Source organism: Acanthochromis polyacanthus, chromosome 11 (genome assembly GCF_021347895.1).
Source record: "Acanthochromis polyacanthus isolate Apoly-LR-REF ecotype Palm Island chromosome 11, KAUST_Apoly_ChrSc, whole genome shotgun sequence".
Taxonomy (NCBI): Eukaryota; Metazoa; Chordata; class Actinopteri; family Pomacentridae; genus Acanthochromis; species Acanthochromis polyacanthus.
The window spans coordinates 7263871-7282216 of NC_067123.1; the positions used below are offsets into that span (position 1 = coordinate 7263871).

Below are 18346 nucleotides of genomic sequence, written 5' to 3' on the forward strand. Positions count from 1 at the left end.
ATAGACTACGGGATTCTTCAGACTATAAGCCGCTACTTTTTTCTCCTTGTTTCAACCCTGCGGCTTATACAATGATGCGGCTAATTTATAGATTTTTACGGGCAAGCTTCATCCTGTCAACACGTTTAGCCTCGTCACATCAGAATGAAATTACTGAACAGGTCACAGTGGACCAACTGTTCAAATTAAATCAAACACACTAAATTCTTCAGATCAGTCATTTTGTGCTTCATGCACACACCTTCATCATGGAAAACACACAAAGAAATGCATTTGATGCTGCTTCTACGTTAAAGGTAATCGATCTGCCTGTTGAAGAAGGAAACAGAGCTGCATGTAAGCTTGGCATCAATGAATCCATGGTGAAACGTAGTCGGCAGCGTGAACTGATTCAATGTGTTTTACTGCCGTGGTACAGGCACTGTTTGGAAAAAGCATTTGTTTAATTAAAAGTAAAAAATCTTTCTGTGTAGACATATCATGTTACAGTGTGGACACCTGCAGCTTTTAGTCAGGTGCGGCTTATATTTACAAAACTTTTTTCTTTTTAAATTTAGTGGATGCGGCTTTTATTCAGGTGCGCACAGTAGTCCAGAAATTACAGTAATTATTAGTGCTGCACTTTGTTCTGATTCCTGGTTCTCCATGTTTCTGTCGCCCATCCAGCTCGGAGTCCGTGAAGCAGCGCACCAACATGTTCTACCTTCACCCTGAGCGCTGCTGCGTCCCCAACAGCCCGCTGTGGTTCTCCTCCACGCCGCTGGACGACAACACCATGGAGGGCATGTTGATCCGCATCCTGACCGTCAGAGAGCTGCATCTCAAGGCCAAGAAAAAAGAGGGGATGAATCAACGGACGCCCGATGACCCACCGTTTATACCTGAAGACGAGGATTCAGAGTGATGAGAACAGAAGTGACCTTTTACTGGTGTTGCAGCTGGTGGTGTAAATGTTTGTAAAATAACTGAAACATTCATTGAAACATGACCTAGTAAGCATAAATGGACTGAATTATACTTCCTTAAACCACATGTTGATCAGGATTAGACGCACAATACAATTCAGCTCCACATTCAGACTGTTCACTGCTGCTCAGCGGGACGCTCAGCGGTCCTCCTGTGTTTTGTGGTTTGCTTCTCACTGATAATGCTTCTCTTGTTTCCTTCCATGTGTTACGATTCCATGATCATTCATTGGAGTGATGGAGGTCCAGAGTGAAGAGCTGCGTTGAGTTAAATGTTGATTTCTGTTGTTTTGGTAATCATCCGCCCCAGATGACAAACTGAACACACGTCGTCATGATTTAGGTGCGAGTCATTAACAATCATGTCCAGTGAAAATCCTGCAGACTGTTTCCAGACTCGGTACTTTTGCACAGTCGTTTTACCCCGAGGTTGTTTTAACGTCATTGTCAGAAATTTAGGGAATCATTAAGTGAATTGAAACACATATAGGAAAATAATTCTTAAAAATCATTAATACCAAAGTGTAACATGACAATGGGTTTTTCTTTTTGCCTTCTCATGATTTAATTAATTTTCCAGTGGCCTTTACTTATGATGTGGAAGATGAATTCAGTTCACGCTTAAAAGATTTGGTCACTTGATTGTGAGATTATCATTTAAGCTTAATTTGTGTTTTTTTTTAATTCTGTCCAGGAATGGAGAAATTAACAAAACTTGCATTCAATTAATGGGATTAAAAGCTGCCATATTGCTGTTTTAAAAGGTTCACAACTTTCATGCAATTTGAAAAAAGGATCCAAAGTTTTCAGACTTTATTTTGTAATGATATTGTATTCCTCTAAAAAAATTCACCTTTAGCTTAACAATCAGGAACATCATTCAAAAGGAAAAACATCACAGACATCCAGTTGATGGGATTAAAAATGTATCTACATACTGTACATATGTTACATTTGGATAATTCTGTTGCTGTTTAAAAAGCCTCACGACTTTCATTCAGTCTGAAAGAAAACTGAAATTGATCTGCTTTTTAGTATTTTCAATTCATTTTGAAGCTGCTGTTTCATCCCCAACTTTTCCAAAAGCAGTAACTTTGCAAAATGAAACCAGTATCATTTAAATGGACAAATGTTCAGTACTGGTGTCCAATTGAGATTTCTAATTCAAGTAAGTGCTTTCAAGAAAACTTTTTTAATTGGACTGACACCACTGTTTAAGCAGACTCATGACTTTCAATGTGGAAAAATACACTACTTTTCAGATTTTCAGTCTGACTTTTGAGTTCATTTTGGGAATGATATTTCATCCAAAGAACTCCCTGAGAATTTACCTTTTTCCATGAACTGCAGTATCATTTCAAAGGACAAATTCACATCACTGTTGTGCATTTATTGGGATAAAAATGTGTTTCTTTACACAAAGTTCTGGATTTTGACATGACTGTTACTGCTGTTTAGGAAGACTCATGACTTTCTTACAATATGAGAAAATAACACTACGTTTTATAATTTATCGGTCTGAGTTTTGAGTTCATTGTGGGATTACTATTTCATCCTTATCTTCAGATAATATAATTTTGTCAAAATAAACCCTGATATCATTTTAAATGGACAAATTTACATCTCTGGCATCCAATCATTTGGAAAAAAAGATGTTTGGGTCTGAAAACTGACTATTACTGTAGGTACTGTGGAAAAGAAATACACAACTTTTACATTTTTAGTTTTTCAGTGAGAATTTGGAGTTAATTTTGCGAACAATATTTCATTGAAAGCACCCACGAACTGTATCATATATAGTTAGTTTTGGGAATGTCCTTTGCTTTTCCATTATCTTCACAAAATAACTTTTTGCAAAACAAACCATATCAATTACATGGACAAAGTCACATCTCCAGCATTCAATTCTTTGGATAAAAAAAATAAAATAAAATTTCTGGAAATTATTTGAATGTAGCTGATGTTCCTGAGAAGACTCATGACTCCTATGTGGTCTGGAAAAAAGTTTTGAGTCCGTTTTGGAATGATATTTCATCTTTTGCGTCCTCTGAGTTTATTGTGTTGCATAAAATCCCCTGGTATGATTTGAAATAGAATAAACAACCCCTTCATGTATATCTTGTTTCTTTTTTACCCCAGCTCTTGAGAGTATGGCTGCCAAGGTTCTCTGAGTGTTTTCTATTGTATGTTCCTTTTGAAATAAAAAAAAATATTCAAAACATTGTTGTTCTTTCTTTAAAGACTCAGCAATTGTTTTGGAGGGTCTTCTGTTTATGGGGACATTAGACATGAGCATGTTTGTCCTCTTGTGTCCCCATAAAGCACATTCACCGTTTGTGCGTCCACGGCTGCTCCCCGTGGCCAGCACGATTCTCGACCGCCGATTAGCTGCTTCAGGAGTCACTCAGTGCCGTTCCAGTCGCCGATTGGTCGGGGTTGCCGCCGTTCGCCCCACATGTGGCAACGTCATCGGTCACGGAGCCTGGACAAACGAAAGGAAAGGAAAATGGCTGCAGTGTGTTAGCTACGCCTGCTACCAGACTGTCTTCTGCTTGGCGATTTTAAGGCAAAGGTAAACGTGTCTCCGCTCGAAACCGATGTGTGTCTTACCCTGCATTCAGCTCAGTCAAATGCAATGAGTAAGTTATAAATAAACTGAAAAACAGGCTTACTCACCACCTGCTAGTTAGTGTTAGCATGCTAGCAATGGCAAATATGCAGCATAAAGTAAACATTTAGTTGAAACTGCACTTTTGTCTCAACTAAATACTCTGTATTGGTTTATAATCAACAGGCATCTTAGCTAGATACATTTACTAAGTACTATTCATGTACAAATTTGAGGTAGTTCTGCTTCACTTGAGTGTTTGTTTCCCAAACATTTTCCCAAACATTTGGGCTGCAAGATATTTCACATGGCTGAGATGGGAATATTTTGTCATTCAGTGATATATATTCTGACATAAAAATCTGCTCGCTCACCAAATTACTTGAAGAACTTTATTTGAAAATATTAATCCCCCTAGAAGCATTCGGACGGTTTTGCGATGAAGACGTCTGCATTGACGATGAAACAAATCATTTTAAAAAGCCAGTTTAGAACTCTTCTCATGTGGTATAACACTGGAATAGTCATCAAAGCAGTTTTTTGCTTTAGTTATTCAACTCTACACATATCATACAGAGCTTTGTAGTGCCGATTTAAATGGTCAAACAAGTTAATTGTGTTGACACTTCCATTAGACTAACTCTATCTTCCTATAGCCAAAATATTTCCAAATTTCCACTTGTTGTGCACATGTGGAGCCAACAAACTTTGTGCCTTGTGAATAAATGTACAAAATGTAATCAGAGTACATTAAGCTACACCAAACGTCTTCTCTTGTAAATTGCTCACCATGCCAGTATTCTTTTTGTATCAAGCAACAAATAAATTGTGCATGAATGTGTTTGACTCAATTAATTCCTTCACATCACACTTCTTGTGCTGTAACTACTGCAAACATCACCATATTGATTCTGAAATGATATATTGTGCATTCTTAGTAGAAAACTATGTGAAAATAGGGATTGAAAATGTGACCTTTGTGTTAGTTTCATTCATCTGTTTTAATGTGGGTGAATGAAAATTATTCTAACAGTTCTGGAAAAATGTTCACAGTCTAATAACTACGACCAGATGATTATGTAATAAATGTGACAGACTAAAACATAAGGTGGGGTGAAATGAGGGGCTGATTGTAAGCGCTTTGTCTGGTACTAAATCACAATTTTTGTGTTTTGATGGGTCAGGCTTCATGCCCAAATACAAAATCATTATGAAAATGAATTAAATTAGTGTTTGCTTAGATCTCAAAGTGAAATACCTGAATATATATTGCTTTTTTTTTAATGAAAAAACTATGTGTTCAGTAAATGTCATATCACCCACATCTAATTCAGTATATTTGGTAAATTTTCCAGTTGTCATGGAGAAACAAGGGGGGGAAATGACTCCTGAGCAGGACGCCCTGCAATACATCGCTGCTTGCAGAGACAAACCTTTCTTGGAAGAAAGGTTTATAGACTCCCTTAAAGGTAGGTGGTACATTTTTGATATCTATCTCTATATTGATATTGACACCTGATATTACTGATACTGATATTTACCCTAATATTCTGTGTTGTCTTATCCCTTTATTGATTAGCTACGCTGCTGTAACAACTTGATTTCCCTCTGGTAAATAATAAAGTCGTCTAAAGCCCTATTAGTATTACCTGGGGCCCTCTGGTCATTTGTAATAATTGTGAAGGAGGTCGGTGATCTTAATCCCGTGCGAATGTGCCATGTCGGTAATTGGTAAAGTAATAATTCCTCCGCAAATTACCGACTATATTTCGCTGAACACTGACGTCCTGGAATAATACTAGTCCCGTGCGAATCTGCATCTCAGTGATTGGGGTGTATTTTAGTTGTTGGTGGTTTGTATTGCGCGTCTTTTTCTCGATCTTTCTCGGTTGAATTATGGAGGCTGTGGTGGAAATTATTGACAGCATTTTAGGAGCAAATGCAGGAGTAGGCCGATACATAACAGGCCTATGGAGCATTCGCAGAAATGGCAAAATTAGATCCACCAGAAGAGGGAAATTTGGAAGGATATTGAGATGGATGACATGCGTAGCAGCATGCATTAAGCATATCATTCAACAGGCTGAATACAAACATCCTGCCCACTGTTCTCAAGTCACGTTGCTGCTTTGACATGTTTACTTTTGCCATGACGACTACATACAATGTTAAAAGGGATCATTTTACCCCGAACCACAAGCTTTCCATGAACCTAGCCTAGTTGTTTTTGTGCCTAAACCTAACGAAACAATAACAATAGTGCTGTTACAGCATAGGTATTTAAAATTTAGTCGTGTCTGTTTTTTTTTCCAAGTAGCAGCCAACCACTTTGCACTATAGACTGTATATGTAGAGTATATACTATATATATATATATATATATATATATATATATATATATATATATATATATATATATATTCTTTGCACATGAACGTGACAACAACGGATGTTGTGACCGGCATGGATTTGACATCATATCTGGGCTGTAATGTCCATAAATTCGAGTAAAATACAGACTTGGCTTACCCCGTGCGTATGCACTTAAAGAAACACAGACATCCTGGGGTAACTTACAAACTACCAGAGGTCCCCAGGTAGTACTAATCCCGTGCGAATAGTACATAAGTCTAGTATATGTGGTTTTACTTGACAACAAGCTCCTTGGAGACTATTTTATGTTTTGTAGATCTCAATGATACTCAAGTTATTAATGTGTTTTAGTTTTATGTTTACATAAATCCAGTGGTATTCTCTCACTTCCATCATATGACTTCTTAGCTGATTGTATTTGATATAATTATTTTAGTTTTAATCATATTGTATGTTTGGGATCTTCTTTATCTGTATCATTTTGTTTTCACTGTTGTTAATATGAGTTTTTTTAAAGGCACTTTGTACCTTGTTTGTGAAAGGTGCTATGCAAATAAAAAAATAATGATATTACTACTACTGTTATTGTTATTCAGACTGTTGTTCATTTATATTTATGTCCTCATACATACACACGTGGACAAAATTGTTGGTACCCCTCAGTTAAAGAAGGAAAAACCCACAATTCTCACTGAAATCACTTGAAACTCACAAAAGTAACAATAAATAAAAATTTATTGAAAATTAAATAATCAAAAACAGCCATTACTTTTGAATTGTTGATTAACATAATTATTTAAAAAAACAAACTAATGAAACAGGCCTGGACAAAAATGATGGTACCTCTATAAAAGATTGAAAACTATTTGACCAGAGTGACATGATTAACTCAGGTGTGTTATTTAATTGACATCACAGATGTTTCCAAACTCATAATCAGTCAGTCTGCCTATTTAAAGGGAGACAAGTAGTCACCCTGCTGTTTGGTGAAAAGGTGTGTACCACACTGAACATGGACAACAGAAAGCGAAGGAGAGAATTGTCCCAGGACATCCGAAAAAAAATTATAGACAAACATCTTAAAGGTAAAGGCTATAAGACCATCTCTAAACAGCTTGAAGTTCCTGTGACAACAGTGGCTCATATTATTCAGAAGTTCAAGACCCACGGGACAGTAGCCAACCTCCCTGGACGTGGCCGCAAGAGGAAAATTGATGACAAATTGAAGAGACGGATCGTTGGAATTGTATCCAAAGAGCCCAGAGCAACCTCCAAAGAAATTAAAGGTGAACTCCAAGGCCAAGGTACATCAGTGTCAGATCGCACCATTCGTCGTTGTTTGAGCCAAAGTGGACTTCATGGGAGACGACCAAGGAGGACACCACTGCTGAAAAAAACTCATAAAAAAGCGAGAGTGGAATTTGCAAAAATGCATGTTGACAAGCCACAAAGCTTCTGGGAGAATGTCCTTTGGACAGATGAGACCAAACTGGAGCTTTTTGGTAAGGCACATCAACTCTATGTTCATAGGCTCAAAAACCAAGCATACGAAGAAAAGAACACTGTCCCTACGGTGAAACATGGAGGAGGCTCAGTAATGTTTTGGGGCTGCTTTGCTGCATCTGGCACAGGGTGTCTTGAAAGTGTGCAAGGTACGATGAAATCTGAAGACTATCAAGGCATTCTGGAGAGAAATGTGCTGCCTCGTGTCAGAAAGCTTGGTCTCAGTCGCAGGTCATGGGTCTTCCAACAGGACAACGATCCAAAACACACAGCCAAAAACACCCAAGAATGGCTGAGAGAAAAGCGTTGGACTATTCTAAAGTGGCCTTCTATGAGCCCAGATCTGAATCCCATTGAACATATGTGGAAGGAGCTGAAACATGCCATTTGGAGAAGACACCCGTCAAACCTGAGACAACTGGAGCTGTTTGCTCATGAGGAGTGGGCCAAAATACCTGTTGACAGCTGCAGAACGCTCATTGACAAATACAGAAATCGTTTAATTGCAGTGATTGCCTCAAAAGGTTGTGCAACAAAATATTAAGTTATGGGTGCCATCATTTTTGTCCAGCCCTATTTCATTAGTTTGTTTTTTTAAATAATTATGTTAATCAACAATTCAAAAGTGATGGCTGATTTTGATTATTTAATTTTCAATAAATTTTTATTTATTGTTACTTTTGTGAGTTTCAAGTGATTTCAGTGAGAATTGTGGGTTTTTCCTTCTTTAACTGAGGGGTACCAACAATTTTGTCCACGTGTGTACACACTTGTATTTAGTAAGAGGTATATGTCTGTTTCTTAATATTAATGGAAGACATGCTGGGAAATATTGTAGCAGTGAGATTCAGGAGTTTGATAAGAAGGACTGAGGGAAACGTGATTGTTTCCATCATAAAATAGTTTCTTCAGATTAAACATTTAATCCCAAACACTTCAACCCTGAAAACAACTTTGTTCCACTTTTGTAGAATGCATACGAAGGCGAGAGTTGTTATTTGAGTGCCAGTCTAAAAATATTTCTTCAAACGATGATTCTGGTTTGCAAATTAACACTGGCTTTAATAATTACCACAGACTAAACAGTGAGAACAGAAGCTGTTTAACAGTTAGTGATGAAATTGTCAGGCTAATCTGATTTTTGTGTTTCCTTTTCTAGGAAAAGGTGTTTTCACCCACAAAACTATTGAACCATCTTCGTTTGTTGTTGAATATCGTGGAAAAATCATTTGTCACAAAGACAAAAGGCCTGAGAACAAACGTGGTCATACTGTGAATGGCTTCTTGTATGAGTTTTCATGGAAAGGCGCACAGTGGTGGTAAGTTATCTACTTGTTCTTCAGTTTTATTATAAAGCAACTGTTAAGGAGACTATAAGACAACTGCTTGGTGAAATGCAGTTAATTTACAGATGATTCTCGTTTCACTTGCAGCGTTGATGCTTCAAAAGAGGACGGTAGCCTTGGAAGACTTGTGAATGACGATCACAAAAGTCCAAACTGTGAAGTGAGGAAGGTTGTTTGTGAAGGGAAGCCACACTTGTGTCTGTTTGCAGTGGAGAAGATATCTCCTGGCGAGGAGATAACCTACAACTATGGAGACAAGGCTTATCCGTGGCGCTCAACGGTGGGTTTACATTAGATAGGGACTCCTGCTTTTGAGCTTTACAATTACAACTTAATTTGGTCCACACATCAAAAACCCTTACAGTAGTTGTCCAATAATGTTTAGTTTTTGTTGAAAAAGCATTAAAGAGGTGTTGACCAGAGGATGCAGTCTGTGTGTAAAGCAAAACAGCAGCACCAAAGACTTGATTCTCCAAAATGACTCTGCAGTAAATCAACATCTCTATAATAAGCATTTTATCAAAAAATAATCATAACCTTCATGATGGGAGAATACAGTTCCTTTCATTGGTGTACCTAATAAACTGGCTAACAAATCAATGTGCTAAATTTTAGATTGAACGTGTATTTGAGGTTTTCCAGAGCTTTTACTGAGAGTAAATGTGACTGTGGCTATCCGTTGTGTCAGATTGACTGAAAAGGCTGCAACCATACTGTGTATTAATCACAGTTTAGAACAAACGTTAACATTCTTAATCTTCAGTTTTAGCTTTCATTTCATCAGTCAATCTTGTATTTTAGAAAAATGTGTGAATTCAGTATTGAAAGACACATTTAAGAAACGTAAAAGGGGCTGTTTGAATATGTGCACGACTGTAGTGCCATTCAACTTTATGCAAACAAGTTAATTCAACTTTTATCAACATTAATAACATTTTATTCATTTTTCAGTACAAAAATAATGTGTATATTTGTGATTTGACTTGACTCCCAAACGTATCCACTGAAGAGAGACACCCACGACTTAAAAAAATATCTTTAGAAACTACAGATATCAAAAAAAATCTAATTTTGAGCGACAAAATGGTGTTTGGAATTTAAAACAGGCTTTGTAAAATGGGCAAGAAATCAGAATGATGCACATTGAAATTGTTGGTTTCGAAAACAAAACAATGAAATACCATGTATTATTAATGAATTGAGCTTTTCTGTGTTATTTGGTCGTTACATATTGATTTATTTTAGTTTTCACATTGTGTACTATAGAATAATATTCAAATATTAATATTGGTATTCAACTTTTTTATCTATCTTTAACATTTCCTGGAGACCTGTGATGTTCCAGCACTTCAAACACGGATTTTAGTCCAACTTCATCAACACCAAAGAATAGGAGAATACGTAAACGTCAAGTTGGCACATAACATTTGATGATTTACAGACTCTCCTTTTATTTTTGTGGCCACTCCAACACATCAGTCAGTAGTATTCTCGCTACAATTATGACAGTGGGCTTTCAGTATGTTTGTGTTTTAGACAGCATCTTCAGTGTGCTCTTGCGTACCTCTAAAGCTCTGTAAGTCACAGTGTCTTTGTGGTATTGAAGTTCAGTATTCTATGCATCAAATTTCTGGTTTGCATTTCCAGGATGAGGACTTGGCTGCTTCCAACTCTGAGGAATCTCACTCTGATGATGATGACAAACTACCCGGACCAAGTCGTAGAAGGCACAGTTTTGGCAGCATCAACACTCGGCTGCATTCCAGGGACAGTTCACCGTTTACCAAGTTAGATTCTTCTCGAAAAATGAGAAGTACCAGACGGCAACTGGACGACATTTCATCCATCCAGAAGGGGGAAGATTCTGCTTTGAGCTCCAACGAACGTGAGTCGGATGGAGACTACGAACCCAGTGACACTGAACTAAAGAGCAGCTGCAAGGCTGCAGTAAAGACCAAAAAACCCCATGTCGCTGCTAAAAATTATTGCTATGTATGCAGTAAAGCTGTCGGAAAAATCGCTCGACATTTTAAGAAGCATGCTGATGAAGAGCCTGAAATTGCTGCAGCCTTAGCTTTACGCAAAAACTCAGTCGAACGTAAAAGACAGCTTGAAAAGCTACGAAACAGAGGAAACTACAGACATAATCAAGAAGTGTTGAGGAGTAACACCGGAGTGCTAAAACTGAGAAGACGGCCAAAAGATGATGTGATAAATGCTTCAAAATTCGTGCACTGCCTGTTTTGTAAAGCCATGTTTAAACGTGCTGAAATATCGAGGCACCTACCCAACTGTGCTAAGAGATCATCAGGCGATGCTGGTAGCAAGACGGTCGACTTCAGTGAGGATGCTCTTAGAGAGTCTGAGCTTTTAAAAAGTCTTCCATCTAGTGTGTGGAGGATACTTGGTGCTATGAAACAAGATGAGGTGGCATTTGTAGTTCAAAATGATCCCCTTCTAATACGGATGGCACAGAATTTTGTAGATGAGTATGGAAACGACCCAAGTAAGCATGATCACATCCAACAGAAGCTGAGAGAAATGGGAAGATTCTTGCTGGCGCTGCATGATAAGGGAATCTTTAGCTTTGAATATGCTATCAAGCCACAAAACTTCTACAAAGTTGTTGACACTGTCAAAAACCTTGCCGGCTTTAATGCAGAAGAGTGGAAATACAAAAACCCAAGTCTGGCTTTAAAATTGGGAAATTCACTCAAAACATTAGGTGACATTCTCATCAGTGGGGCCTCCAGTGATAAGAAGGTGGTGAAAGACGCAAACGCATTCATTAAACTGTGTGAAACACAGTGGACTGAACTTGTCTCTCAAACTGCTGTCGCTTCGTTGACTGGACGAAAAGTAAACAGCCCGTCTACCATACCATTCACGCGTGACGTCCAGACTTTCTACATGTATCTACAAAAAGCATCGACCTCTGCCATCGAGAGCATGACAGCAAATGAAAACCCTCAGGTGTACAGTGCTCTGTCCAGGGTGACACTTGCACAGGCATCCGTCATAAACAAATGTGCACCCGAAGTTTCAGCGATGACCCTGAAGTCATTCCAGGAGAGAGGTGACACCACCCGGGCGCTGTCCAAGCACTTCATCAAAATAAATATTATGAGCCAGACTGGTGAGAACGTCGACGTTTTGTTGACATCTCAACTCGTCAACGCCTTAACGCTGCTCCTGAGCAAGAGGCATGCATGTAATGTGCATGAAGACAACCCTTTCTTGTTTGCAAAGCCTGACTGCTCTTCAACGAGCCACTACCACGGAGGAAGCTGCATCAAGGCCATTTCAAGCGTATGCAGTGCTAACAATCCGGAGCATCTCAGGTCGGTGCACCTTCACAAGCATACCGCTAGAATCTTCCAGATTCTCAACCTGGAGAATGACGAGCTTGCTCGCCTTGGTAAGCTGCTGGGCCATGACATCCAAGCTGAGAGGGACTACTACCGTCTGCCAGAGGCGGCTGTTGAACTCGCAAAAATTGCAAAACTGATTCTTGCAATGGAAAAGGGTTCTTTGGAAAAGTTCAAAGGAAACTCTCTGGAGGAAATTGAAATTGAAGGTTTGTTTCCAATGTGATACACAAATTAATCTGCCAAAATTTGTTAGGTAAAAACAAATGAAATGTTTTTTAATGATCTGACTGAGTGCATGGTTTGATTTGCTTTTTATTCCAGATGAATTGGAGCCAGATGTGGAGCAGGGCAACCCCGAAAGCATGGATGCTGAAGAAGACGAAGAAGAGCTGGATCTTCTACTTCCGCAGAGCGGTATGTTATGAAAACGCTTTCTGTGCCCTTTCATCTGTAGTAATCATGACTTCAATAATATTTTTCTTTACAGAGATAGCCACTGATAGTGAAGTTTACTTTGCATATTGCCACTAGGGATGTGCGGACTAGTCGTTTAATCGTTTAACCGCCGACTCATTTATTAAACGTTTAGTATTTTACTTGTCTGTTAAACGCTAGTGCCCCCCCCCGCACAGCCACGCTTCGCGGCCCCCGGTCCCGACCGGGCGCCGCCATGCAGCTCTATGCTCGCCGCACGCTCGTCCCGTCTGGGCTACCTGGTTGATTCTGCCAGTAGCATATGCTTGTCTCTTTTTTCAACCCCCGCTATCCCCCTCATCATTAGCGGTGTTTTGACCACTCCAGCTACACCCGCCACGTCCCTTCCTGCCACCCCGAAGCAAAGCATCGGCTCCAGTATGTTCTGCTCGTGGACAGTCATGGCACACCGACCCGCTGCCGTTACGCAGAGACACAGCGGCACTTTCTGTCTCAGTGGACGACTGAACATCTTCATCAGAGGGTGAATATTCCTCTTCAGAATATGAGTAAGCCATTACTTGACAAAGTACTTTGTCAGCGTTGACCAGACCTCTCGGTATGGTGAGTTTTCTCACTCTAAAACAGTGGTTCTCAACCCTGTTCCTCAGGACCCCATGTCCTGCATGTTTTAGATGCTTCCCTGCTCCAACACACCTGATTCAAATGATCAGCTCGTCATCAGACTTCTGCAGAGGCTTGATGACGAGCTGATCATTTGAATCAGGTGTGTTGGAGCAGGGAAGCATCTAAAACATGCAGGACATGGGGTCCTGAAGAACAGGGTTGAGAACCACTGATCTAAAATGTGCCGTCTTGCGCTCTGATACGCTCCGACGGCGAGTCTCGTCTCCTCGGTTTTCAAACTCTGTAAACTCCAAAACTTTGAATGAAAACACGCCCACAACTGATGCTCAGATTGAAATTCCAGATGTCCGCCATCTCCTGGTGTACAGTACATGAGGCACAGGAGGCAGTATATTTGAAGCTATGGCTTGTTATGTTCATCAATGTTGCTTGTCGCAATATTGCGACTTTGGCGCTTAAAGGGTTAAATTGCAAGTTTTCCGAACCGACTAGTCGCCAATAAAATTAGCGACTAGTCGGTTCGGAAATTAGTCGAAATTCCCATCCCTAATTGCCACATTTTCTCTTCCTCGGAAAAGATTCATTTCTGGTACAGGTTTTCTCACAAATAGGATTTTTTATTGAAATCACTGGTTTTTACTCGGGCTGCGCAGTGGGGTAGTGGTTAGCACTTTCGCCTTGCAGCAAGAAGATCCTTGGTTCAAATCCCGGGGTGGGCCTGGGATCTTTCTGCATGGAGTTTGCATGTTCTCCCTGTGCATGCGTAGGTTTTCGCCCGAGTCAGCTGGGATAGGCTCCAGCACCCCCTACTGAGGATAAAGCGGTGTATAGAGAATGGATGGATGTTTTTAACCCATTTTGCTAATTGGGTTTCATTTATTCAGCATATTGGATACTTTTCTTTATAAAATGGTTAGAAATGAAATGGAAAAAAAACATTTTTATGCATCATTACTCCACCAAGGAACAGTGAAGTTATGTGGCAATCAGAGTATTTTTGCCTGTCTGTTTGTCTGTCAGTCTGTTCGCAACATTAAAACTTAACTTAAAAACAGAGAAACGGATTTGGATGAAATTTTCAGGGAAGGTCAGAAATGACACAAGAACCAAATGATTAGATTTTGGTAGTGATGCGGCTTATAGTTAGTTAATATGATTTCTGTATCATTGCGAGATGGCGACTCGACGTCACTGTAACTATGACAACAAGTGAACACTACATCAATCACGTGATTACATTCATACTGCATATTGACAGCTGCAGACTTATTGGGACTCATCCGTTGGAAATGATACAAGGAACAATTTATTAAGTTGTGGGGGTCTTTCTGAGTCTCATCAATTCCTGCCGCCGACTAAACATTTAGGTCAGGCATTTCGGTATCCGTACATAACGTGCACATGCATCAGACAAGCCTGTATTCAGCACAAGATCATTTTGATTGTGGGTCCATCTATATTAAATGGCCTCATTCTATGGTGCTGTAATTACCTCCGCCAAGGAGGTTATGTGACACCCGGCGTTTGTGTGTGTGTCTGTCTGTCTGTCTGTCTGTCTGTCTGTCTGTCTGTTAGCAAGATAACTCAAAAACGCCTGGGCAGATTCACATGAAATTTTGAGGGCATGTAGACTATGGTAAGAGGAAGAACTAATTTAATTTTGGTGGCAATCCGGAAAGGATCCTGGATTCTGGATCACTTTGAATTTTTAGTATGTTTTAGTATGTGGTCCAAAATAGGACAAAAACATCATAGGTTAGTATGTCGTCCAGCAAATTGGAACAAGGTGTCCAGATAGCTCAACTGGTTAAGAAGGTGAACAGAACTGTGTCAGAGACGCAGGTTCAATTCCAGCTCATGCTCCTTTACTGCATGGGTTTCCTGTTTTCCTCTCTATCCTTGGCGGAGGTCTGCACTCTCTGATTGCTTTTCTAGTTTTGTTTTAGGATTTCATCTATCGAAAATCATCCACTGACTGAGCAGCCTTAGCTGAGTACTGCACTCTGCTTTTCTTGTTGGTTCTGTTTTAGTCATGATGATGCTCTTTGCACATGTTCCATAAAACTGGCCCCTAAAACCGTCAAAATGACATCTCTGTCATGGCCACAATGAAGTTTATCTGTTAAGAATTGCATTTCCTTGTTTTGAACACCAAGGTGTGTAGGAGTAAAGTAGTAAGGTGTGAATAGTGTGTACACACCAAGATCTGCATTGTAAGCATAAAATTTTGATGAATCTCTTATTTGTATCTTTTTCTAATGTTCTTTTACACAGAAATGGGTCAAAGAGTCATTTTTTTATTCAAACTACCAATATACAGGAAATGACAACTTTATCGTCACTGAGTAACTTTATTCTCTACAGTTTACTGTAGTATGTAGCTGCAAATTTACCCATATTTAAAGATAAATAAATTGAAGATTCACAGCGTTGTGCTGCATCCACACACTGAAAGCTTCTGAAATGAAAGTTTTCCATCTTCTTTGGCCACAAACCTAAACTGTACATTCACTGCAGGTGTAGCCAGCAAAAAGCTGAATTATGTGGCACATCTGCTCCACAAAGGTTTTATGAAAAGTATTTGTGCCAGGTTGGATGTTTATTATGAAGGCAATATGGCGGCCAGTGATGAAAACATTGAATGTCTAATAAATGGCTTTATAATCACAGGTTGTGTCAGAACTACATCAGTCTTGTTGGAGCTTTAATCTTTAATATTTTTGGACTTTCCAGATGATGTGGAGCAACAAAGCAGACAGCTGACTCCTGAGCAGGACGCCCTGAAGCACATAAAGGCTGGCAAAGACAAGTCCTTCCTGGAGGGAATCTTTATCGACTCCTTTAAAGGTTGGTGATGCGTTTCTCAAAGTTGCCTCATTTCATATCCAAATTCCTGTGGTTAATTTGTTGGTGAAGTTAGCTGTTGTTAACCCTCTGATTAGGTACATCGATGTTAGATTGAAAGACTGATTGATTCATAAATATGCAAATAACTTTAGCTGGCTAAAATGACGAATCGAAAGAGATATCCGACGTTAAAAATGGTATGACGAAACATACCAGGACAGCTGTGGCTACAAATGTAGCTTCCCAGATAGCAAACTATGGGTGAATCAATGTTGAATCTATGTTGAGACCTAACGTCGAAATTATACAGAAAGCGCAAGGTTGATAAAATGTTGAGTCAACGTTTGCTTTTCAACCATAAATCACACTTTACCCAGACAGCAAAAGATGTTAAATCAATGTTGAATTAGGGTTAAGAAGGTTGAATTGTGGTTACGGTTGAAGATTGATGGTTGGATCAACGTTGATTCAACAACATTTTGTCAACATTGAAGTTTGTGTTTAAAAGATACCATTGAATCTACATTGTATTTTGGTTTAATTAAAATGTTTGACAGGTCAATGTTTAATTAATGTTGAATCTATGTTTGCAAACATGTAATCTATGTAAGCAAACGTTGACTCAACATTTTATCAACCTTACGCTTTCTGTATAATTTCGACGTTAGGTCTCAACATAGATTCAACATTGATTCACCCATAGTTTGCTATCTGGGTTACCACCACCAGAGTGAGAATGTGTGAGTGAATGAATAATGGATCCATTGTGAAGCACTTTGAGTGCCCAAAAAAAGCGCTATATAAATCTAATCCATTATTATTATTATTATTGTTCATATTTGGCTTTTTCCAGAGCTTTTAGATGTAATAGTCTTCAGCAGTGGATGAAGATCATAAATATGCTTTATTTTGAGCTTCCACTGTGGATGAAGAGAGCTCCAATTTGGACTTTGAGTTAATAATAAAAAAATGTAAATAATGATGCTGTGCAATTTCATAACAATTTTACTGTAAATACTGCTTTCTTCTCTCTTCTTCTGAAGAAAATATTTTTATTTATATATATACACTGTGTGCATTGTATGCTGCACTCTTTTTCTCATTCAAATGTTCTATGTGCTGCTGTACACTGTAAATTCCCCCACTGTGGTATTAATAAAGGTTTAATCTATCTATCTGTCTATCTAATAGCTAACTCTTTTCATCCAGTGCAGGAGAAATGGGTGGTTGCTTTTTAATGAATGAATTTTAAACAATCAACACACTTGATGTTGAATGTTGAATGTAGAAACTACATGCATCAGGCATGAAAGAATCTGCACTTTCGCACTGGTTGGATTTTTTTTGTAGCAATTCTAAATGTGATAACCATGTAATAACTGAACTTTTTTTCTTGTATTTATGTTGTATTAGGGAAAGGTGTGTTCACTCACAAATCCATCGAACCTTCGACCTTCGTTGTAGAGTTTCGGGGGAACATCATCCCTCAAGAAGAAACCCAGAAAAAGAAACGTGGGGACTCTCTGAACGACTATTTGTTTGACTTTTTTGGAAGGGAACAAACTGGCGGTAAGTTTATCAGTTTGGTTGCTATCGGAGGCTTTAAATTGTAAGAACAAAAAGCCAGTTCAAATTTCGTTTTTGATCTCTTCTGTGCATGTTTACCAAATACAAGAAAAGTAAAAATGTAATATTGTTTTCCTTCATAAATAAGGTTCAGTCGTTAGTAGTCAGTGTGATAAAATTCAGCCATTTTCACAGTGGTTTTAAGAGTTTTGCTTGTTTTGCAGCATCGATGCTTCAGCAGACGACAAAAGCCTTGGCAGACTGGTGAACGACGATCACATAAGTCCCAACTGCAAAGTGAGGAAAATCATTTACAAGGAAAAGCCTCACTTGTGCCTGTTCGCCCTGAAGAAAATATCAGCTGGCGAGGAGATAACCTTCAACTATGGGAGGTCCCCTTACTCGTGGCGCTCAACGGTAGGGGTTTTATGTAACATGTTGGGATTTTGTTCTTACTTCTGGCTGATTTTTTTCCGATTATGTCATGTATAACTGTTGACATCTTTTGCAGAAATCTTTCAGATATTTTACTCCTCTGTCCCCTTCGGTTTATGACAATCTTAGAAAATACCCAGCATAATTATGTCCAAAAGAACACTTAAATAAAAATCTAACTGAAATGTCTTAACAGTCTCAACAATTACTGAACAATTGGTGTCGAATTTATGTTGTACTACATTGCTGCCTTTGTAAATAAAGTCTTTG

The 18346-nt window shown here is 38.9% G+C and overlaps 3 protein-coding genes across 4 annotated transcripts in view; all 3 read left to right on the top strand.

Moving 5' to 3' along the window:
- The window catches only part of zmym4.1 (zinc finger MYM-type containing 4, tandem duplicate 1), a 34492-nt gene extending 31308 nt beyond the window's left edge, over positions 1-3184 (top strand). The window contains exon 27 of the mRNA XM_051955535.1: positions 667-3184. Coding sequence (XP_051811495.1) covers positions 667-904 — 238 coding nt within the window. The 3' untranslated portion in view covers positions 905-3184. The remainder of the gene's footprint in view (positions 1-666) is intronic.
- A 245-nt stretch (positions 3185-3429) lies between these two features.
- LOC127536125 (uncharacterized) lies at positions 3430-18006 on the top strand. Of its 2 annotated transcripts, XM_051955606.1 has the most exons (9): positions 3430-3537; positions 4929-5042; positions 8609-8768; positions 8883-9075; positions 10443-12372; positions 12488-12580; positions 15962-16075; positions 17489-17644; positions 17866-18006. In XM_051955606.1, the coding sequence occupies exons 2-9, from the start codon at positions 4934-4936 to the stop codon at positions 17907-17909; spliced, it is 2799 nt and encodes a 932-aa protein (XP_051811566.1). In that variant the 5' UTR covers positions 3430-3537; positions 4929-4933; the 3' UTR covers positions 17910-18006. The 2 variants fall into 2 exon arrangements, with proteins under 2 accessions (XP_051811566.1, XP_051811567.1); XM_051955607.1 differs by lacking the exons at positions 17489-17644; positions 17866-18006 and adding an exon at positions 12968-13124.
- Positions 17910-18346, top strand: part of LOC110963615 (uncharacterized) — a 68614-nt gene continuing 68177 nt past the window's right edge. Inside the window, exon 1 of the mRNA XM_051955605.1 lies at positions 17910-18058. The gene's annotated coding sequence lies outside the window, so the exon portion shown is untranslated. The remainder of the gene's footprint in view (positions 18059-18346) is intronic.

Coding starts and splice junctions, on each gene's coding strand:
- LOC127536125 (XM_051955606.1), top strand. CDS start 4,934: ATGGAGAAACAAGGGGGGGAAATGACTCCTGAGCAGGACGCCCTGCAA. Junction 5,043..8,608: donor GTTTATAGACTCCCTTAAAG/GTAGGTGGTACA, acceptor TTCCTTTTCTAG/GAAAAGGTGTTTTCACCCAC. Junction 16,076..17,488: donor CTTTATCGACTCCTTTAAAG/GTTGGTGATGCG, acceptor ATGTTGTATTAG/GGAAAGGTGTGTTCACTCAC.